This window comes from Pelobates fuscus, chromosome 8 (genome assembly GCF_036172605.1).
Source record: "Pelobates fuscus isolate aPelFus1 chromosome 8, aPelFus1.pri, whole genome shotgun sequence".
NCBI classification, from domain to species: domain Eukaryota; kingdom Metazoa; phylum Chordata; class Amphibia; order Anura; family Pelobatidae; genus Pelobates; species Pelobates fuscus.
This window is the reverse complement of record NC_086324.1, coordinates 8,882,161-8,906,508: the sequence shown is the minus strand read 5'-3', so window position 1 is coordinate 8,906,508 and position 24,348 is coordinate 8,882,161. Positions and strand designations below refer to the sequence as shown.

General features: G+C 38.6%; 1 protein-coding gene across 1 annotated transcript in view; it reads right to left on the bottom strand.

The window, feature by feature from the left end:
• PTPN4 (protein tyrosine phosphatase non-receptor type 4) overlaps positions 1-24,348 on the bottom strand; it is a 77,888-nt gene that overhangs the window by 10,381 nt on the left and 43,159 nt on the right. The window contains exons 6-19 of the mRNA XM_063429232.1: positions 23,208-23,252; positions 22,497-22,549; positions 21,011-21,131; positions 19,872-19,959; positions 16,112-16,200; positions 12,292-12,355; positions 10,272-10,444; positions 8,190-8,258; positions 4,834-4,968; positions 4,565-4,723; positions 1,681-1,834; positions 1,422-1,505; positions 756-812; positions 310-466 (exon numbers count right to left, since the gene is read on the bottom strand). Of these exons, the coding sequence (XP_063285302.1) occupies positions 310-466; positions 756-812; positions 1,422-1,505; positions 1,681-1,834; positions 4,565-4,723; positions 4,834-4,968; positions 8,190-8,258; positions 10,272-10,444; positions 12,292-12,355; positions 16,112-16,200; positions 19,872-19,959; positions 21,011-21,131; positions 22,497-22,549; positions 23,208-23,252 (1,448 nt within the window). The remainder of the gene's footprint in view (positions 1-309; positions 467-755; positions 813-1,421; positions 1,506-1,680; positions 1,835-4,564; positions 4,724-4,833; positions 4,969-8,189; positions 8,259-10,271; positions 10,445-12,291; positions 12,356-16,111; positions 16,201-19,871; positions 19,960-21,010; positions 21,132-22,496; positions 22,550-23,207; positions 23,253-24,348) is intronic.

Here is a 24,348-nt window from a genome sequence, read left to right as displayed (position 1 = left end):
TCAGCTGCATCGACTGGCTACAGACCTCCATGGATAAGGAAAGAGAAAGTAAAAGAAAAAAAATATGAACCAGTCTGTTTCTGTAAACACTTATACAACAATGGCTGGAAGCACACTAAGGATAATCAGTCACATCTGTGTGTGTGTCTGCACTTTGCGATGTGAAATATTTAATTTCAGCCTTTTCTAGCTAATATACAGGTAACAATTAGCTTTAGCTTTGCATGCTAAAGTGACTACAGCTAAGTAGTGTTATACAGCCATTTGGCACTAATGGTTTTTATGAAGTCTGGGATAAATCGTTCTCACCATTTGGCCGAACCAGCAGGACGAGTTCCCCAGAGTGCCGCTCACAGCTTGCCTTGATAAACATGACAACCTGGTCATGCGTGTGCTCCGATATGTCCCGTCCATTGATCAATACAACCTGATCGCCTTCATTTAGACGAGGGACACACAGGTCAGCCTGCACAAGGGAGACAGGAGAGATATGCAGTGAGAAACGCTGATCAGTGTGTGCTGCAGAGAGCGTTGAGGGAGCACACCACTTATAGAAACCTTATAACTGAAGTGGACCATCTCGTCTACACATTATTAATGACAGATCTTTCGGTTGCACTGCCAGTTTGATAAAAAGGAGCCCACAAAAATAAAACTTGATGGACTGAGAGTCTTTTTTCAGCCAATATTACAGGAGAACAGATGGCACAAGGATTAACTCTTAATACTGAGAGATGTGTTCTTGAAGTACTTACAGATGTTCCCGGCGCTACCCTTGACACTATAACCGGCATTTTCTGATCAAACCCTCCCTGCAGGAATTAAAACAACCATTAATTTCCTGCAACAAACATACACACTCCCAAAAAATATTCTTTAACAAGCAAATAGAAGGGAAAGGTAATCATACTCTGGGGGTGGGGGGGTTTTACCAATAGCTTAGTGGGCAATGTCCAGGAAGATCATGCAGTGTACTGAAAGGTACACAGCAACATTAGCAGATATCAGCTCACAAATAGAAGTAAACTCGTGGGCACCAAAACATCTGTTGTAAAGCGTGACAAATACGGGAAAGAAACAATTATCAGCTGTTTCACGCACATACTATGGAAATATCAGGAAATCTGTCTAATCACAATTTACAAGAAGATTGGTTCCACAAAGCCTGTTCCTGCTCCTCTGCAAAGTTATTCACAACACAAGTAAGTAGTTTGTGGGTGGACACAGCGGACAACAATACAATACTCTATTATCGTAAAAAGGCCTGTGTGCGCTTACACAGGTGTCCGCAGGACAGTTTATGGATTTGCACACATTCCAAAACCCACTTTAGTTTATTCTTTTAAACTGCTAGTCTTGTACATTTATAATGACATGAATCTCGGTACTATTCCCCCATTGTGTACCATGACTTATCTCACCTTCACATTGAAGCCAAACCGCCCGTTTTCATCAGGTCTCATTCTAATCAACACCAGATTGTCATGGGACACAAGGCCATTTGGCTGGAAAACAGAAAAACGCTGGTGTTTGAGAAGATTATGGAACTATGACAGTGTCTTTTATATTAGGACTCTGATTCTGTCTCTTGATACACTGTACAGATATGCACAGCTTGCCTGTGACACAGGACTGCCACCATGCAGAACACAGGAAAAACACAAACAACAAACGACTCACTGTGCATTTATCAGGACTCCACGGAGGATCGAAGCTTTCATTCACATGGTTTTCCAGTTCTTGTTGGGAGTGATAAATTTGGTTGGAACTGTTCTTCTTAGATTGTTTTGGTGGCAGCGCAGGGGGAGGAGCTTCAACCACATTGTCTTGGGATCTATTTGTGAGAGAAACACAGTCAAGTTTTTTTTATTTTAAAGGTACATGTAAATCATTTTGTTCAAACAATCAAAAACAATTTAACCTTATGACCGATGCTCAGTTCAGCCCAGTCAGTTGAGCTTGTTTTAGATTCCGAATCTGCAGTTGGTCGGTCAGAAAAGACCCAGTAAACCATACAAAACAGATCACCAGAGCTGTAAAAACCAGCAATCTTGTGTGTATTGCTGAAAGGGAGGCACAACTGATCATCTCACTAATAATTCTGTTCTACACGAACTAGCAATTAGACAAAAAAACTGAAAAAAACAGAAAAAATTATCACATAGCGAGGAGCTAATACTTAGAGCAAATAGGAATAAATACAGTGACAACATAATAAAAATAAAGTGCAAAATATTAAAATAAAAAACTCTAAAATGGAGTAAAATAATAAATACGATGCAAATAAAATGTGCTAGTAATGCACAAAGTTCATGTGAAGAAATCATTAGTACCCAGATGTCTAACGTCTGATACAAAGAAACATATCATGAGAGAAAATGTAGCAATACAGTGCCAAACACTGAAGAGAAGGCTTACATTGTGTACATACAGTAACACAGAAACACTTGGTATATTAATAACTGTGCAGCAGCCATCCACCTCTCCTCCTTATCACATAGTGCAATAGGATGGGTAGGAAATAAGATAGAAGTGAGATAGGGTGTAATAAGCCCCATTTTATTTTGGAATCAATTAGCAAACTCTGTATTAGGTGCCAGAAGATGAGACTAGCTAAAGCCGATCATAGCACAGGTGACTTACAGGTGTCACATTGAGACCTATGGCATATGCTCCAGCTGAGCACAAAGGAAGGAAAACTTTGGAAAGGGAGTTTGTTTAATGTAAGCCAATAGTCAAACCTGCACAAAAAAGTTTAAGGCAAACCCTCACTTAAACATCTGTGAGAGCATCAGAGTGGAGGCGGCCATCTTGGAATTACATCACAAATTCCAAACGATTTGATGTGTAAGGACATAAAAACAAGGCTACAGGGATCATGTGATGTCAGCAGCGAATCAGACAATTGACAATCAGCTCCCAGCATTTCAATGTGAAGAAAACAAGAAATGGATCTTTGAATGCACTGATAAAGCTGCCCAAGATTAGCGGGAAATTATTGGTTTGCTGCAATGATTGAAAAATGAGGTTCAATCAAAACAAAAAGCAAGGTTTAGATAGTTATTAAAATGTTATATGATGCTGCACAGATTATATCTAATGGCAGGACCCCTTTAATAAGCGGGTTCCTTGACTCTGGCACTGGGAATAAACGATCTGAAATGCAGATTTAACTAATTAGCACTGACAATAAATGAATGAACAAACAAAATAAAATCCTAAAACCCTGCTAGACCTTTGACGCTCACAAACAAAGGTGACCAGCTGTGGTCTTTCATCACATGGTTTGTAAACCTGCGTGTGTGACCACATGAAAGAAAATACCACCGGCAAAATAATGACTAAAAAATGCACTACATTTACAGTATGAAACTAGAAGTGAGAAAATGCCTTTTCTGCTTCTCTGTTGTCGACGTATTTTCCAGGGTGACAAGGAGTTTGGTTTTGCGAGTTCGATCTTTAGATATACTTTCTACGAAGTTATAAAATGGTTCAGATTGTACCACATCCTGGAGCCAGTTTCTCAAGCTGAGCGAAACAGTGCAGGACAAGCGACTAGCAAACATAGATCCATCAAATGATGCATATTTCTGCGTTAGCATACATGTGGCTTTCTACTTGTTGAGGAGATACAACTCCCTAGAAACGTAACCATCCAAAGATGCCCTTATCTACTTTTAGTTCAACCACCACAAGACCTGCCAGCTGATTCCCACAGATATACAGACTTCCCTGTCAATTCAAATAAACAGCACTAGGCTTAGCTGGGAAAAGTTTTGTACACCAGAGCAAGGCTAACCAATGTGTCTACTGGAGAACACCACAGAGTAACTTTCAAAAAATGGTTTCACTTTGGCTCAATTTTAGATCCCTTAATGTGTCTAGAATTGAATGTAAGTAAGTTACATGTTAAAGTTTTGGAGAAGTGCAAGTGAAAAAACCTTCCCACAGATTGTATACTTTTCCTCTGTATTTATATATCGTAAGAAAGCGGGGGGGGGGGGGAACAAATTGTACTCTGTGGGAAGTTTTAGGCTCTTTAAAATTGCTGTATTTTTTATTACTCAATTTTGCAGAATTCTGCCTTTTCTATGGGCAGTGCTAATTGCTGGGAATATATGGAATTTACTGCAAATGCAACAATTGTAAACGTGTAATTCTCACGTATTATATTCTGAGTTAGTTCTTTTGGATCTTATTATCTAATTAATGGTCCGAGTATTGGTTCATTCAGCTTCCAACCAGAGCATAAAATGCTTAAAATATCAGGCAGCTGGGGAGCCTATAAAATCTGTAAAAAGTGGCAATGCAGTCTGTGTTTATACACATATTGTGCATGTGGGGAGTAAATAGTATAAATCATCTTACAGAGCTGGCATGTCTGCAGAGAGCTTTTTAAAGGTTTCACCATGTAAACAGACAGTGCACAGCTAAAGATTTAAAAAATTAAAAACTATAGCCAAAAGGTAAAATGAAACTGCTGAGAGTGAAGAAGAAAGCTGCACAAATACCGTTAAAAAAAGCTTGGCATTTAATGCCAAGCCTGGTAAGAGAGATGGCTTACTGTGGAGAGTCCAGGATGATGCTGTTAGCTTGGGTGGAGGACGGAGATCGGTGGTTAGCAAAGACCTCACCAGGAGAAGTGTGAATCATGTGGTCTACCAAATGTCCAACAGAAGAAGGGCGCAGCCGTGTCCTGTCTTGAGGGAACGTGGAATTTCGGCTATAAGAGAGACAGTGAGAAAGAGGTGCATATGGAATACATGATGGTCATTGTGTGGTGTGATGCATTTTGAGACATAAATCCATAACCCCCATAGAGCAGCGACTTACTGATTGGGGGTGCCGGGAGGAGAGCGCGAGGGCAGGCTTTGCGTCTCCAGCCTGTCGTTGGACAAGGAATTCCTGCTCACTACTTCCCAGTCCATTTCACTGCCTGGTTTTCGCGATAATGGTTTACTTGGAGATCTGGTTTAGAAAGAAAAATGGTTTGTAGACATCAGGAAGTATGTTTTCCAGTTCAAATGCAACATTAGGCTTGTTAACTCTTTCATTACCAAGAAGATACATACACAAAGAAACGGCTGATCACTGCTTGACCTAGGGCCAAGTTACTTAAATCTGTGGTATGCGTACCTCTGAGGGTACACGTACCGAAGGCAGTAAGTACGCCAAGACGTAGCTAGCTGACGACCTTAGTTCCTCCTAGGAGGTGACCAGCTGAGGGAGAATGGAGGCTGAAAGGGAGCTTTACTCTTCGTAGTCTTCCATCACTGCTCCGTTGCGCGCCACTCCAGTCCCGGCATCACTAAACAGAGCGCAATGGAGCAGTGCTGCAAGAGCACGGACATCACACAACCCCACTCCACTCCAACTCTCCCAAAGGAAAGGGAGGCTGGGTACACAAAGAAGAAAAAAATAAAATAAAAAAATACTCATTTGAGAATGTGTAGGTTTCTGTCAAATCAGTGGGTGTCTGTCAGCAAGTGTGTGCGTCAGCGAATGTGTGTCAATGTCCTCTGTGTAAATGTGTGTGTGTGTGTGTGTGTCAGTGTCATCTGTGTAAATGTGTGTGTATGAAGAAGAAAAAAATGCACAAGACAAAAAAATATATATACACAAGTACACCTAACCAACTCAATGGTAGGAATATGCAGAGGTACTTAACTGCGTAAAAGATGGATACAGCTTCCCAAGAGGTTTCCCCCAAACGAACCTCAAATACAGATATGTGTATGAACAAAAATGGGATACAGCTGAATAACTAGAAAAAATAAATGTGTGTGTGTCAGTGTCCTCTGTGTAAATGTGTGTGTGTGTGTCAGTGTCATCTGTGTGTGTCAGTGAACTCTGTGCGTAACTATATGTATTTTCATTTTGTGACTTTTTTACTTAAGATTAATAGTTCATACACTCTTCCTTAAAGGATCACTATAGGGTCAGGAACACAAACATGTATTCCTGACCCTATAGTGAAAACCCACCATTTAGGTGGCTTGCCCCCGTAAATTTGGGATTAGGTACAAAAAGTGTTGTGTCCAATTTTCTATCACAATTATTTTGTGCTGCACCTTTTCTGTCACTTTAGTTTCTGATTTGGGGTTTTCTTTTTTTGGTTCACGTGTCACTTTCAATGTAAAAAAATAAAGAGGTGCAATTTATTCTGTCACTGTAAGAGTGAAATGTTTTCAGGTAAGGAGCTTTCACGGTCTTTCTATTTGCTCAAGGATTGAACACATGCCTCAAATTGTAAATGCGTCTTATTACTAGCAATATTACTCATTTGTCATTTTCTGAATGCAATTAATGATAAAATCATCAGGAAAGGGTGCAGCAAAAAAAAAGATTTATAAGAAAGAATGCAAATGTATATACATATACACACACACACACCATCAGTCATTGATCAATGAGGAATCTTAGAGCATTTAACTACAGCAATTTTAATATGCTGCCCATCAACATGAAATGTGATAAGCGTCCAACAGAACATGTTTCTGGCAACTCTATTCTTCCCAATATCTTTCAGCAGTAATCTCTCTTCAGCACGTTACTTTTTAGGGCTGAGAATAATACTGCACAGATATCTTGGACAATGGGTACTATATCATGATCACCTTTTTCATTTTCAAGCTGGAGCCTTTCCAATGTGAATCTTGCATATTTAGCATAAAGGAAAACAGATTCTCTGCAGTTTGACCCATTCACAAATGAGAGACAATCCAAGCAACACAAAAAAGCCAGAACGCATTAAAACGTTTGTAAAGAGGCAGCTGACACTCATTCTGACACTGTCTCGAAAAACCACAAGCAACGAGACAAAATATTCAGAATTCCATTTCTAAGAAAAGCCTGCTTTATCGTAATATTTATTTTCTGCCTGCTAAAAATCACATGTAAAATGTACTCTGTCAAAGTAAAAAGTGCACTCACAGTGACACGCATATCATCGAGAAACAAATCATCATTCTCAGCCCTGTTAAATAATCATTATTTTCTATATCCAAAACAATTCTGAGCAGACATTTCAGTTCCCGAAAAAGCACTATATTCTAAGAAAAGAAGTTCAGCGGCTAATTAACAATTAAGAGACACAAATTCCATGTTAACATGGGAGAAAGAACTGTAGCAAATGAACAGAGCTGCACGATGCCTAAAATTGCAATAAAGAAGCCTTTGGAGGCGACATGTTATTAGATGCATGCAAGTTGCAGGCACAGTTTTCTGTTGAATAAGTCTAAGTATAGGTAGCAACAGGCGGTTTATTGACACCAGTATCGGAACACTCACCTGACAAGCTCACAGTAACATCAAAAGACAACCCTGGGCCATGGCAGGCGCAGCGATGGAAGCTCTAGATAATTTTAGGTTTGTGCAAGTCTAATGAACAGTTTTGAAAGTAAGGGACCCACCCACTGGTGAATTTTTCTGCATTTCCTGTTGAGAGCGGCAACTGTTGAAAAACTCACCACAATGGTAAATATCTACCATAGAGACAGGCTGTCAGCCTGCATGATCTGTCACCTGCGAACTACAGAAGGACTGACAGTAGCAGCTAGCACTGCACATCCCCAAATCACTTTCACATCAATTTTTTACAAAATATATTGAGCAAACAAAGTGGTCATTCTAAATAAGAGTAAACTAACTATACATATCATTAGCTTATTAAGCACAAATATTCTTCAACAGTACAGAGATATGAAGAGAGTGCCTTTTGTGGCAAGAGTGCCTCAATGTGTCAGAGTGTTTGTGAGGTTTGAGTGTGTGCGAGGTGTGTGCGAGGTGAGTGTCTGTAGAAGCACTAATCTTTTTGCCATCATTGATCATCTATTCTAGGTATCCAAAACACACTTCTGACTAAAGTCACATTTGCTGTCACCGTTTAAACAAGTGTGTATGTTTGTCATAACTTGCTTGAAGAAAAAAAAAAAATGAAAAAAAAAAAAAAACATGAATATATTTATCTTTTGATGTTAATTTGTCCTCTTGAGATTTACACAGGGATCCTGAAGATACAAGGCGGACCTCATTTATGACTGAATGTTACACTTCAAATCCACTAGCACCAAGATAAAAAGGAATAGGGGGGTACAGCGGGTGCTTCCACAACACGGATTGCAGCACCCAGCACACAGTCATGTTCATCCTGGAGAAGTGGGAGCATGACATGGCTGAGGGGGTCATACCTGGCAAATACCCGGTCTTTATTGGCCTTCTCCTTCCCATACTGTACAGACTGGACTTCGGTCCTTCCACTGAAAAAGAAAAACCATGTGTAAACTGCTTCCCAATAATGGAAGTAATCAGTCACATAAATGGCTGCCTGATCTTTAAAATAAGGAAGAGTAACACGGCCACTAGACAGAGGGAGTGTGGTCAAACCGGGACCTTATTACATACATGGTGGAGTTGCCTGAAAGTAGCTCTGATTTGGAGAGATATGTTTCAGCTTCTACTTCAAGTGACTGTGTATGGCTTACCCTTCACTCCTAAAGTGGCACTGCTCGGTTAAGTAACTAGTTTCCATAATCTTCTTGGGATGAAAATGCTGATCGCCAGAAAATGGAAAGAAGTGGGTTCACCAATGAATAATCAGATCATTTTATTTTTGGACCAAATCAGTGAGAAAGGGGGATAGACCCTCTCCTCATTAAAGAAAATACGAGAACCATATAAACAATGTGACAGCTTCCCATCCCTGGTCATCTGTGGAGATTATGCTTCAAAGATGCATTCATTTTCTGAATGAGATACTTGTATGCAATCAATTCATTTTAGGTTTTATATATATTTTATGTCATTAGGAAGGGTGTGCTAGTTTGCATTGCCTTTATATATGCCAATACAAGATGTACAGATGGCCTATTCCATCACAGTTACTTGACCTCTATGAATACAATTAGAGGACAAGCACTGGACTTTGTGATGTTATCGCACCATGCAATAACTTGTTTGCTTTCTGTACCCAAATTCATATGCTCTTCAACAGTCACTGAAATTAAAAACATAAATATATTGTTTAAAAAAATTAAAATAGTAAAGGGCAAGCCAATAGATGCACTAAAGTACTGTTAATTACATGTATTTTAAATAATACACACGGAGGATAGAAAAAAAAAATTCAACCTTTCACATTAAACAATTCTAAAACAAATATCACAGTTTCCCTTGTTCTACCTGTCCTTCAATCAAACACTTGGTACTTGGGTTTAAATGTATGTTTGGAATTATGAAACTAACATTAAACATTTCTTTGCGCTGTATTCGTTAAAGGGTCAGGTCTGCTAATCGGAAAAAGAAAATAATGTTTGTGATTCTAGAAGGTTTGCTTATTAGACCGTGAATGCACACAAGAGAGCATGTAAGAGGGCCAAGCTCTTGCCACAGTCATTTTTAGAAATGGACATGTTGCCAGCACACTTGAGCTTGTCAATGAATGGAGAGAAAGGGTCCGCCGACTCTCGCAAGGCATGCAGGTGGAATTCGATCTCCAACAAATGTTCGGCCTGCCCAGAGGACAGATTACTCCGGGGAGTAGCACTTGCTGACTTCACTCTCTACAGCATGTATTACCAATCTCAGCACTGCTGGTGCTTTAAGACTACACATCCCCTGACGTTCAGCCAGCCATCATACTCAAGAGGCTGAGCATCACAGAAAATTGAAAAATTAAAAAAACTCTTAAATGAACACAGTGCAGTATTCTTCCAGGACAGCCAGGATTGCTATGAAAATGGTAATTAAAAAGATTTTGCTGGAGTAAGGGCAGCATTTAACTGCTGTGAGCGAGTTGAAAGCCACAAAGCAAGTAATGTTTACAGCTCAAGAACTTTGCAATGACCTGCTGGAGCAACTAAAATCATTTTAAAGCATCCAAAATGTAAATCTTATGTGGCATTGATTAATGCAACTGGTCTACCTCAAGTTAATGGCTCATCAATGACAAAATGCTACTACATAAACACTTAAAGCAAATGGTTTTTACAACTTACATTGGGGGTGGGGGGGCACAAGGACCCTCCTGGCAACATAACCCCTATAGAAAATTGTAGTGGTTATGGTGCTTTGAGTGTTAGTTTAAAATTCAAAATAAGTGAAGAACTCGTTTTAATATGGCATACAATAATTCTGCACCATAATAAAAATTACAGTAAGAACATTTCTGTGTGCTTGCTTCCTCTAGCATCTTGACAAACTGAATACATCTGTGTTTTGGGAGTATTGCATACTTTATTCTCATTGTTTGTTAGCTCTGATAGATCACTTACCAGTACCGAAATTTAGAGCCCAAAGTGAAATAATGGGAAAAGAAGTTCTTGTGTGGTGGCAGAGGAGAGTCCAGGCGGAAGAAGGTGTGATGTTCCACACAAGCCTTCCACATGTTCTTGCAGGCTCGATAATTCACCATATTGAACCCTAGTACGGTCTCTCTGTATTCATTCTGGAAAAGCAATCACAGCCACATTGCTAGCACATGCTACAAGCATAATGATATAATCTGGACATATAAAAACATCGGCCAAGTTGTTACACATAATGCCCACACAGCCCCTGTCAATAATATTTCCTCTATATATTTGCTGGTAATATCCCAGAACACAATGTATAACTTAGAATTAAAGGAACACTAAAGTCACCTAACTTACTTTAGCTAAATCAAGCAGTTTTAGTGTATAGATCATTCCCCTGCAATTTCACTGCTCAATTCACTGTCATTTAGGAGTTAAATCACTTTGTTTCTGAAACTGGTTTCACTTTCAAACAGATGTAATTTACCTTAAATAATTGTAGCTCAATCTCTAAATTGAACTTTAATCACATACAGGAGGCTCTTGCAGGGTCTAGCAAGCTATTTACATAGCAGGGGATAAGAAAATCTTAATTAAACAGAACTTGCAATAAAGAAAGCCTAAATAGGGCTCTCTTTACAGGAAGTGTTTATGGAAGGCTGTGCAAGTCACATGCAGGGAGGTGTGACTAGGGTTCATAAACAAAGGGATTTAACTCCTAAATGGCAGAGGATTGAGTAGTGAGGCGGCAGGGGCATGTTCAATACACCAAAACTGCTTCATTAAGCTAAAGTTGTTCAGGTGACTATAGTGTCCCTTTAACTAAATTAATAGTGAATTTGGTTACCACACGTTTACAGAAGGTTTTACTTATATAGCTTACCATAGGCGCCCAGACCACTTGAGCTCATTGGAGTGGTCTGAATGCATTGTCCCTTTCCCCTTAGTCCTGCAATGTAAATCATTGCAGTTTTAGAGAAACTAAAAACGTGAACCTCAAATTCAAGGCTAAAATAACTGAACTAAACACATTATTAAAGTCAGCTGAATGTCCAGTTTTTGCTACTTTGGGCTTGAATTTAAAATTCACTTGTAATTCCTTATACTTCGCACATTGGTAAATAACCTTTTAGTGTTGCGGTTGGCAGTCTTTGTTGCTATAAAGTTTTAACACATTATCCAAACGCTTTTCAACACAGAACAAAACTAGTCTCTGTGTTTCATCATGGAAGAGACTTAATCCTTTTAAATCAATCACACTCTGTCCAATTAGTTTTTTTTGTGTTGCACAGTATTAACTGACTTGTCTCTCCTAATGCACTGCCAGTTTCACGAGGACTCTGGTTAGAGAATTGCAGAGCCCATTGGCAAACAGACAGTTAAAGAGATATCGAGAGTGCGGTAGGTGGGTGTAGAGTTAGCATCTCAAAACGCAGCAGGATTGCTAATCCTTCGGAAGCTTCTTCACATAATTGTCTTAAGACGCAGCATGCAGCAATGAAACAGCCAGACCACTTTTCAGCCACACAGTGCAATTCTGCTAACTGCACAGCACTCACAGAATCCCTATCAAATACTGATCAGCACTCACAGTATAAATGTACAATGCCTTATTAGGGGATATGTTTATGGCCTCTGGGACCAGCAATCTTTTCTGGTTAAAAATATCTATGTGTACACCAAGCAACAAGTCTCACTGCTCCTATATAATAGGCTGACACCTCTATCTATTTTATATGTTTTGAGAGTTTGGGTAAACCCTGCCCCATAACTTTCGTTAACACATAATGTACTACTCTACATTAAGCTTCATTCAATATTCTTATTTTTACAATTTATATTTTTTACATCTCCCAAAAAAATGCTCCTCTTTTGGTTGTACAGAGAGACTCTCCAAGATAAGAGAGAGTGGAAATGATAGGAGTTGTGTGCCAGTTGAGGTGGCATGATCAGTTGTGAAATTAAAAGCATACACAAGAACATCAGCTAAAATACTCACCAGTTCTTTTCGAAGCTGAATGAAAAATTGTTTGCACTTGAAAGAAATTTTTACAATCTTCAACCTTGAAGTAACCAAACAAAAATAAATTACGTAAAATATCAGACTGAAATCAAGTTTAATAAAACATTTGAATGCAGAGTATAACATTTTCAATCACCTAAATGGCATTGATGTCGATTACAGGGATATACCTCCCCCGCAGCCTCTTCCCACACTATAAGGGTTAATAAACCCTTACCGTACTTACCAAATTCTACAGCTGATGTTCCTTGGCACTAGGTCAGCTCTCTGCCCCCTCCGATGTCACGCGATGTGGGGCTAATATCGCTAGTGCATTAGGCATTCTGCATAGGAGGGCCATTGCTGCAATGCTTTCCTATGGGTAATTGACTGATGCCGGAAGACCTCATGCAGCACGTGAGGATGTCCAGTGTCAGTTAGGAATCCAAAATGTGCCTTACCACTAGGAAGTGCCTCTAGTGTCGGTCTGATTGAAGAGGTAGTCTTAACCCTGCAAGGAAATGATTGTAGTTCCTCAGAAACTGCAATAATTACCATTGCAGGGTTAAGGGTACAAGGTCACTGCACCCAGACAACTTCAATTAGATGAAGTGTTCTGGGTGCCTATAGTGTCCCTTTAAGCAAATAATTAAAAAAAAACTACACAAATCTGCCCCCCCCCCACCCCCCAAATAAATACAATTGATGTATTAACCACTGAAATGAAAATAGAAAACAAAACACCAAAGAACAAGGAAATCAAACAAATATTGGATACATGAAAAAAAAGAAAAATAGCAAAATGAGGACTGCACTCAACCACAAAAATAAATGTTAACATACGCTAAGAACGCCAAAATGACATCATTCAAAATTACCATAGATGACCAACTTTGGCGCTGTACCTGTAGCGGAGTGCACGTCCCATGACTCACAGACAGTCACAAGATGGCATGCATCACTCCCACAGCGCTATACACAAGCCATTCCTGCACTGTAGCATACAGGGGGAAATTAAGCGTTTTTTAACACCAGTCATACAGGGTAGGCAAAGCAAAGTTCCCCCGATGCCCATCGTTACGCTCCAATTACCTCTAATTCCAATTCATCATTTTACAGGAGGACACAGATGTAGCATACCCTTGGACTTGGTCTATTTTTCAGTTTGCTAGCTACGTCAGGAGTTCAATGACCTTCACAGACTAATGTTCATTTACACAGATTAATATATTCTTATTCCTTGATTTGATTTAACCCTTAAGCTTCTGTACCCAAATGCAAGTAACCAGAAACAAGAGAGAGAAAAAAAAGTGGATTCAATAAAAATGGTTTAATATAATTATAGCTATTTGCCATGGCACAATGAAAGGTTATAGCAACCCTGCAAAAAGACCAAATCTTACCGACCGTACATTTATTTTTCCTTCGGATTAGAGGCAGTGGACAACAACAAGGATATTCACCATGTCTGGGCAGGAAAGGCCAGCCAGGCAGGCAGGCAGGCAAACTAGAAATATAAACGTTAAGCTTTGCCTGTTATTCCTCCTCACATGGCATAAACCCCCCAAACAAACTTTGTAACCCCAGAAACTACACGAGCCAAGTAATGGCAAAAATAGATTTATTAAATAGGGAGAGAAATATGTGCACTGCCTCTAATCCTAAGGAAAAATTAATTTTTTTTTAAATCTTTCCAGATTAGAGCCAGTGCACAACAACTGGGATGAACAAGGAATATCTAAAGAGCAGGTAGAAATCATTTGGCCACAGCTTGAAGCACATTGCACCCAAAAACAGAAACTTCAGATGCCAGAATGTCTACCTTATAATGTTTTGAGAAAGTGTGAATGGAGGACCAAGTAGCCACCTTTCAAATCTGAGCTGCAGTTCCCAGTCTCTTAGAGGCCCAGCATATAGCCATTGTCCGTGTGGAATGAGTCTTTAAATGAAGTGGAGGAGCAACTTTAGAATGACAGCTTCTTTAATCCATTTTGCCAATGACCCTTTGAATGCCATGAGATCTGTCTTTTGACCCTGACCGAGAGCAAACAGGCCTTTCAAAATGACAAAAATGCCCTTTTCTTCCCCTCCAAATAGTACTGCAGTGTGCATTTAACATCAAGGCCACGAAATGTACTTTTCTTACTCTTCTGAGGGATCTGACAGAATGTTGGGAGAATAATTTCCTGATTAATTATTGTCCACCGGAAAAAAAAGTTTATGGAGAAAACATGGGGGAAGTTTGAAAATGACTTTGTCCATATGAAAAAGGAGGATTAGCTGTTAAAGCCTGAAGTTGTCAAAGTCGCTTCACTGACATAGCGGCCACCAGAAAGAGTTTTCCAGGTAAGGATCTTGAGATTGCATTCCACTAACGGTCCAAAAGGTGGTTCAGGTGCTCACAAATAAAGGCTCTTTTAGACGGGTATGTCCATTCACTCACCATCAATTCCTTTCAGTTAGGATGAAATGCAAAGATTTGACTTTTTTGTGCTTGGCAGATTCTGTGCTTCAGAAGATATACAAGCAGAGGAAGTTTCTGAAATAAAATCTTTTAGGATGAGATTTTAAACACCGGCTTAGGAGTCACAGCTGACTGGGCTGATTGAATGGCCGCAGATCTAATATCCAAAAAAGTCTGCAGCAAACTCTTCTGGAACCATGATAAAAATTAAAATACTTTCGTAGTTTTAGCTTATTCAGATGCTACAAATTTTATTTTTGTATCTGTCTGTTATAGGTTGGTTGCAGGATATCAAATGCTTTGATTCTTATAGACATCACCTTTTCTCAATGAGCTAATCTGGAGTCTCAGGATTAGACAGATTAAAAAAGTATACTATATGGGAATATGGGGAGAAATTAAATATGTTTGTATTTATTTATTTATTTTTTAGGAAAACAAAGGAAATAAAGGCCAAAGAGAGCGTGAGAGCACACTGCAACAAAGCTGACAGCCCCCGGCCAATAGGTAGTTGCAGCTGGGAATAAAGAGCCTCCACAGCCCTGGAAATCTTTCATTTGACGCCTAAAATCAGAAATAACTTTGTGCATGGGTGTAACGATCCCCTGTTGTAACATGTGCGTGTGTCCTACCGCCAAAAAGCCAGCAAATGTGTGTAATGCACCACTGTCATTACCAGCACCCAGCTTGAACATAGGCGGAACCTATAAAGGCTTGGAAGCAGGCACCCAGCGTGCATTCCAACGCTGAAGAAAAGAAGAGGGAAGAACCAAGTCCACCTAGAGTTATTTTTCCCAGTAAGAACAGAGTCCTCCTTGGCAGCAGCTTGGCTTGTTCGTTTTATGCCATGTGGGCTTAACTTTGCCATATCTAGTGTGCCGATTCCTGTTAAGACATGGTGGATATTCCTGTGCACTGCCTCTAATCAGGAGGGAAAATACATTTTTACCTGGATACTTTATATGACGGTTTTAGAGATGGCCACCATCGTTTGGAAATTAATCCCCTTATTGACTTTAGCACTAGCCAGTATAGAGCTTCATTCTCGGGGACATTTCTGGAAGATGCGGATACAGACAGCCAGCTTTCTGAGACAATGGACGTCTTAAACCCAAGAAAAGTATTTGTTAAATGACACCATCTTTTAAATGATTTTACCTATGGTAATAGTGTAAGCTTGCATTATTCGACACCTTTATATTCATTGAAATCCTTCTTAGAATTTGACCATACAAGGTTTTAGTTTTATCTCCACACAGACACACATTAAATTGGTAGTTTGCAAAAAAATAAATAAAAAATAAATACATCTTTAACAATTTTCGTTAAAAATGTAATAAGCGAGTTCCTTACCATGGAAAGCTGTTAATGCGTACCCTGTTTTTGTAAATTAGTATTCCTCCAGACATGACACCAATCAAAATCTCATTGTTACTTTGATCCTAAAATAAAAAATAAATAAATAAAAAAAAAACACTAAATGACATTGTTGGCATGAAGGATGTAAAGTATGCAAAACATAGGGCAGGTTTCCAATTTGGTCAGGTAGGTATTTATAGATTGTAAGCCTTTGGGAGCACAAAAGACAAAAAATAAATTAAATAGGTGGTAGAAATTGGTATTAGTTGCCAGCCATTCCTTGGTTTCATCTGGCTTCCTAACCATTACTGGGATAATCTGATTTTTTTACAGGAACTAACATCCCAGATAAACATTATTAAAGGGACACCTGAACAACTTTAGCTTAATGAAGCAGTTTTGGTGTATAGAACATGCCCCTGCAGCCTCACTGCTCAATCATCTGCCATTTAGGAGTTAAATCCCTTTGTTTATGAACCCTAGTCACACCTCCCTGCATGTGACTTGCACAGCCTTCTATAAACACTTCCTGTAAAGAGAGCCCTATTTAGGCTTTCTTTATTGCAAGTTCTGTTTAATTACGATTTTCTTATCCCCTGCTATGTTAATAGCTTGCTAGACCCTGCAAGAGCCTCCTGTATGTGATTAAAGTTCAATTTAGAGATTGAGATACAATTATTTAAGGTAAATTACATCTGTTTGAAAGTGAAACCAGTTTTTTTTCCATGCAGGCTCTGTCAATCATAGCCAGGGGAGGTGTGGATAGGGCTGCACAAACAGAAACAAAGTGATTTAACTCCTAAATGACAGTGAATTGAGCAGTGAAATTGCAGGGGAATGATCTATACACTAAAACTGCTTTGTTTAGCTAAAGTAATTTAGGTGACTATAGTGTTCCTTTAATAGAGCTCCATTAAAAGTGCGGCTATCCGACACAGCTCAATCTTTAGCATCACTAGCTCTCCAGCCGTACTCTAAGATCACATCGACCATAACACCTCAGAGAAATGCTGAATGCTGTAATATCACATGTCCACTAATCTGATGGCATTTTACATCACTACTCAAATTTAACTTAGAACAAGGTCGTTTACGGTTTCCTGGGTATACCCAGGGCTATAGCCCAGCAGTTAAACCCCCACCTATTAATTAGAAAATACACACTGCATTGACTGATCACAATTGCATAGTCTTTGAAGGGTCTGAAATAATGGCAGCACCAGTTAGTGCACTCTAAACCCATTCACTCTTGTGGAGAGCCAACAATGACTAAGAAAAAAAGAAATACAACACATCTCGTTTAAAGATTTTAAATGATCTATTGCCCTGCATATTTTCTGGTGATTAATAAGCAAGCAGAAAAGCATAGATCACATTTGATAACACAGTTACAAAGAACTATCTCCTCCATTCATTTGGGAATGATGAGTTCACATTAAAAGTGTCAGTAAAACAAATTAAACTCTGCAGTAAAAATAATAAGTAATAATAAGTTGCTTGTAGGGGAACAATCAGGAAAACATAATTATTTGAGATAATGTGGCAAATTTCCAAAAACTGAATTCCAAACTTTAGACAAAAATCATTTTTTCCCCCATTCTGTTAATAACCAGAGACAGTCCATATTCCATTAAGACCGATCAGAGACAGTCCATATTCCATTAAGACCGACCAGAGACAGTCCATATTCCATTAAGACCGATCAGAGACAGTCCATATTCCATTAAGACCGACCAGAGACAGTCCATATTCCATTAAGACCGATCAGAGACAGTCCATATTCCATTAAGACCGACCAGAGACAGACCATATTTCATAATGACCAGAGACAGCCCATATTTCATAATGACCAGAGACAGTCCATATTTCATAACAACCAGAGACAGCCCATATTTCATAACAACCAGAGACAGTCTATATTTCATAACGACCAGAGACAGCCCATATTTCATAATGACCAGAGACAGCCCATATTTCATAATGACCAGAGACAGCCCATATTTCATAATGACCAGAGACAGCCCATATTTCATAATGACCAGAGACAGCCCATATTTCATAATGACCAGAGACAGCCCATATTTCATAATGACCAGAGACAGCCCATATTTCATAATGCTGAACAAGGAACCACTTGAGAAATCCGTAAGGGGAGAAACGTGTTGTGGTTTTTATGCTTTTGTTAAATAAAGTATTTTGACTCTCTCACTACCTGCCTTTTAGCCATATATTTTAAGAACTTATTATTTATTTTTATACTTTTACCTGACATCTGGAGCCATTGCCTACTGCGGAAAACCAACAAAAGAAATCCTTGGTGGGGATTATACCACCCAGGCTTGATACATAGAGCGGTTAGTCTGCTCACCCTATTGTAAGTATATTTTTATTTACCTTATTGATATTTACCTATCTATATTCTCAATATAGATAAGTATCAATAAGGTAAATATTGACTAGTGGCTGTTTTTTTTGTCATTCCATATGATCTACCTCATCGTTATCCCGTAGTGATTTACTACCATTCTACCGTGTACCAAAACCAGAGGGATATCCTGCAAGTAGGGATTGTATACCACCGCATACTGTTTTACCTAGAGCTGGGTATAGCTCTACCATATGTGAGTTGACATCTTATCGAAGTGTCGTTTGTCCTGCTATGTACTACCATATTGCACTATTGGTTTGCCTTTGTTTTTGCTTCCTTTTCATATACTGCCATTAAGCGAAGCTACCAAACAAGTCCCATACCAGGACTAGAAGATCTATTGCCACCTTTGAGACTGTGCCGTACCATTTGGTATTTTTTATTCTTTCAAGTTTTATTGTGGACTCTTTATATCCTGTGTGTTTTTATTGCTCTTATTAGTATATACTGTTGTGTTTGGAGTATTTTTCTTAGCGCTACCTGTATATTGTTGTTTGACATATTTCATAATGATCAGAGACAGCTCATATTCCATAATGGCTGATCAGAAGCTGCCCATATTCCATAATGGCTGATCAGAAGCAGCCCATATTCCATAATGGCTGATCAGAAGCAGCCCATATTCCATAATGGCTGATCAGAAGCAGCCCATATTCCATAATGGCTGATCAGAAGCTGCCCATATTCCATAATGGCTGATCAGAAGCTGCCCATATTCCATAATGGCTGATCAGAAGCTGCCCATATTCCATAATGGCTGATCAGAAGCTGCCCATATTCCATAATGGCTGATCAGGGACAGCCCATATTCCATAATGGCTGATCAGAGACAGCCCATATTCCATAATGGCTGATCAGAAGCTGCCCATATTCCATAATGGCTGATCAGAGACAGCCCATATTCCATAATGGCTGATCAGAAGCTGCCCATATTCCATAATGGCTGATCAGAAGCTGCCCATATTCCATAATGGCTGATCAGAAGCTGCCCATATTCCATAATGGCTGATCAGAAGCTTCCCATATTCCATAATGGCTGATCAGAGGGATCAATGAATAAGTATAAACCGGTAAACATTTTTTCCCACAAAATTGCCTCCTTTAACACACATACTGCGGATAAATTAGCAGTCAGCTTGCACATTTTATCGCATTGAACCTGCGCTCAATGCTACATATTTTATGGATGATATTCAGTAAAATAGAATATATTTACTTCTCATCATTGTGCCTGTACGAATACTGCTTGTTTTAGGGGAAACGTGTGAGATGAGGATTAAGTGGATAATTCACAAAAATAAAATAAAAACATAAGCAATCACTTACCCGAGCATAGTGCAATTCGACACCATAAAGTTCTAATGTCCGTGCGGTGTTGAGATAAGTAAATTCTGCCTCTGCCGGTGTCAGGCCTCTGAGGAAAGATAAAGCAGGCATTTAGGAAAGGAAAGCCCGTTAATCCTTCAGCGATACTTTAACTCCAGCTACAATACAGCCAGGATAACAATCACTACCACTACCCACTTGTCCTAAACGTAGGCATTGAGAGCTACAGCTTGTTTGGTCTCGCAAACTACAAACTCAGAAATGGTAGAAATACCGTAATACTCCATACCCATGAATGCAAACAATGGACTGCAGTAGCTAAAAACGTATTAAAATGCCCAAAAATCATTCACAAAATGTGCAAAGTATGAATAATAATAATCAGCAGGTTTCAGCAGATAACATCATGGAAAAGTAAAATTAGAACCGACAGGTGTGATGATCCTCCCTGTACTGTTGCTTCTCCTGATTGACTATGAAGACATTATTAAATGATTTTTAAATCCATTGCTTTCTGGAGTTATAACCGCAAACAGCCTGTGGTCGATAGAGTGCATGGATCAGCCAACAGTGATTTTCTGCACTTCACCCTGAAATCTACATTAACACATCTTCATATAAGGTGAGGGGAAATTTTGGTGTTGGTAATCAAATTATTAAGTGGCTCATAGTCAACAAAACGTGCTTGCTGCAGCAAATTATACTTCAATTATTACTGAGTAAAAGAAGAGAGGGTACATACTTGAAATCATTGCTCGCTCAATTAAGTAAATATACATTTTAAACTAGAACATAGGTAAATCAAATGCATTAACCAATGTCCAAGGCAAGAACATGGTTAATTATTACCACAAATAACTGTTCTGTGAAAGCTGTGTATCTGCATGTTTAATAGGCAGGAAATCCGTGAGCATTAAAAAAGGCCTGTAAATGCTTAATCCGCAGGTACAGAAACATTCCTTTCAAATTTCAGCTTTAGGGTATCCTAGATTGTAAGCTCATTCAGCCAGAACCCTCTTAACCTTTATTTTTAACGTTTTATTTTTTTTAAGTTACTGGACATTAAACATCCACAATGTAAAATTATAAAGCACTGCAGAATATGTTGCCACTATAATAATAAATTAGGGGGAAGTTACGTGTGCTGTTGATGCAATTTTGCAATTTCTTTCTCAAAGTCTTCTGGTTGGATTGGGATGAATGAGAAATCTCCGAGATAGCCAGGCAGGTGATCTGAATTGCTGTAGTCTCCTAGTTCAGCTTCAAAAGAGAAAAAGAAAAAAGGTTATTAACGGCAGCGTGTATCCTATACCAGAGAAAAACCATGGCACAGGCATGTACACCACACGTGTGACAGGGCAACCATCACTCATCTGCAAAACCACTCATATGACCCACAGCATGCATTCCACAAATGACATATTGAGAATTATGTGGAAATATTACGTGATTTTTTTAGTCATACCAGCCATGTAGCTCACCACTTACGTTAGTCTGATTCTTCCAATCTATGGTCATCTCCCTACACTGCCATTAACATTGTGTGAACTTCAAAATCTTACAATTAAAATACAATTGTTTTAAATCACAATATCACTGTAGGGGGAAAGGAGAGGGGAGGGGAGGGGGGGATAAAAAGCCAGGTAGCATTGTAATTATTATTTATAAAATTAAATACATACTAAAATTATCTTTTTTTATTTTCACTTTATTTGTTTCTTTAACCCCTTAAGGACACATGACATGTGTGACATGTCATGATTCCCTTTTATTCCAGAAGCTTGGTCCTTAAGGGGTTAAAAGCAAAAAGGACCAAACTACGTAACCAGTGCATAAAAATACATCCAACAAGAGCCCAGAGGAAAGCAGCTGTGAGTATGCCCAGCATCAAGCCAAGATGATCACCCAAAAGAAAACAAGGGGATTTCCCTGCAGGCAGCTACTGTCAACAGACAGAAGCAAAAGCGAACGTTCTGCAAGATTCTAATTGTAAATGAATACATACAGAGGACAAGATCCCAGTGAATCTGTTTATTGAAGAAACCCAGGAGCAGCTAACATGAGCGGTATAATTTAATCCAAACATGTTATTTATAAGCAGGCTGTGGGAAGCAATTCTCTTTTTCACCCTCATTTTCCACTTTTGTCCTAACACAGCTTCCTGCTCAGGAAACGAGATGTGTTAATGAAAATAGCCACAAGCCGCTACACCATCATACACAGAGCAAACGATGCAGTAGATTTAAATAAAAAATAAATAAGAGATATATTTTTAAGTCAAGGAAAAGTGCCATGATTGGGTTATCATTTTTGAAAATAAGAGATGATGTAATATAGCCGATATGTACATGTATTATTCTGATAGCAAATGGGCAGACGCGGGTGTGTGGGCCACTGTGGATTGTTTGTGCTGTGAGCATGGTGTACACACAGCCTAATGTATGTATTCAAAATAATACACATATGGGCTATAGTGTATGACATTTTTTTAATTTTCAATAAGAAAAATGAAGAGAATATTCCTTAATAATTTAAAAGAATGATAAAGAACACGAACCAGTCACACTGAATTCTTGGAAAATCCCAATCCAATTAACGCTACTGACACTTGATATTTATACTTACACTGAACTGCATAAGAAGCCAATAGCACTGCAGTATTGTAAGGGCAGGGCAATCTGTACAGAAAAAGAAAGAACAAACAGATGCATGGAAAAAATAAATATATATTCTTATTAACCATCAACCAGACATTAGTCATTACAAGTGTGACTAGTATAGAACACAGACTTTGGAGAAGTAAAATATTTCATCTATACACAGTACTAGCAAAATGATCAGTAAATGCAGAATGTGTCTGTCACTTCAATTTCAGGTTTGGGTCCAATTCACTACTGTCAATATATACGATATTCTTTATGCAATCAACCACAGCAGACAGAACAGATCTTTGCCAATAAGCATTAGAAACCATTTTTACTTTGTTCTGTTAATATTGATAGAATCTCAAATATTAAATAAAAGAATAATGGGTTATCTATACATGTGCATGCACTTTGCCTCTCACAATGCACAGATCAGATTGTATGTTTCATAATGAATTGCACTATTTTTTATTTATTCTATACATACATCAACATATCTTTTAAAGATGGATAGATTCAGTAAGTCTAATAAAGAACATGTGTGGCACGCCATTTTATTATAAAATGTTACAGAGACTTCAGAACATTATCTGTACATTTACAATCCAGCTGAGGAATGAGGTTAACTACAATTAACTGCCAATCTCTGAGGGGGCGTTAAGGAATTGCGCCATTTACTAGTTTGTCTTACCTGCCTGTTAGAACGTCTTGTTTTATCTGAAGAAAGTACTGGTACCTGAAGAGAGAGGCTGGTTAGTCAAACGTTCTGTGCTGAATCTGATGAATATAAATCAATCAAATTGCTTGACTACAAGGTGGTTTTGCAGAGAGGGATCTAGTGGGGACAAGGCTTGCTCCCTATAGGATTCTGTTATTTCTTAGCCCTACGAATGTTGACGAAAGTCTGAATTTATGTTAAAAGGTACACATTTCTGAAGTAAAACTGTTGAGTTGTCACCATAAATCGTTTCTGTCATAAGATAAACCTGCTGTCATTGTAACTGACCTACAGTTTTTTTCTATACATCTCAAGACTCATTATATTTACACACATTATACAGGTGATATAAATGGTAAACTTATACAAAAATAGTAAGATGCTGGTGCAAAAATCGTTTACCCTTTTGATAGGAAACAACAGGAAAGACACCAAATATATAAAAGAAAAAATACAAAACAAATATAGTGCAGATTGTAACGGTTACACATGTGCGTACAGATTATAGCTAAATGCACTCACATGGACAGGAGCCTACATTTATTGTGCAGATTAAGTCTAGGCTCCTGTCCATGTGAGTGCATCTCGTTATTATCTGTACGCACATGTGTAACAGTTACAATCTGCTCTATATTTAATGTATTTGGTGAGTGGGAAAGAGGGTATTCCCACATGTGTACTTTAGAGCTGGCGTTTTATTATGAATCACTTTAAGCTATTGGACACACCTTCTTATATGGGATATTTATTATATGGTTCCTCATTATATAAACAATTCATTATATTGATAGGCTTAAACTCTGCAACTGAACTGCAGCAATCACAATATTTCACAATCAAATGGACTAGGGCCGGTGGCTTAAAGAAAGACTGTCATTTATTACTATTAAAAATAAATGATTATACGTATTTATATTTTGTGTGTATTATTTTGTAATGCGTAAATGCTGTATAAGTGACTTGCTATTTTCACTCTTGCTCTGCGAGGTAGCCATCTTAAAAGGAGGTATCTGCCAATGGTAATGACATTGAGATTGTTATATATTACATTATTGCATATCTATGGACAATGTCACCAAGTTATTTGCGCTAAGGGCTCATAATGTTATAATAA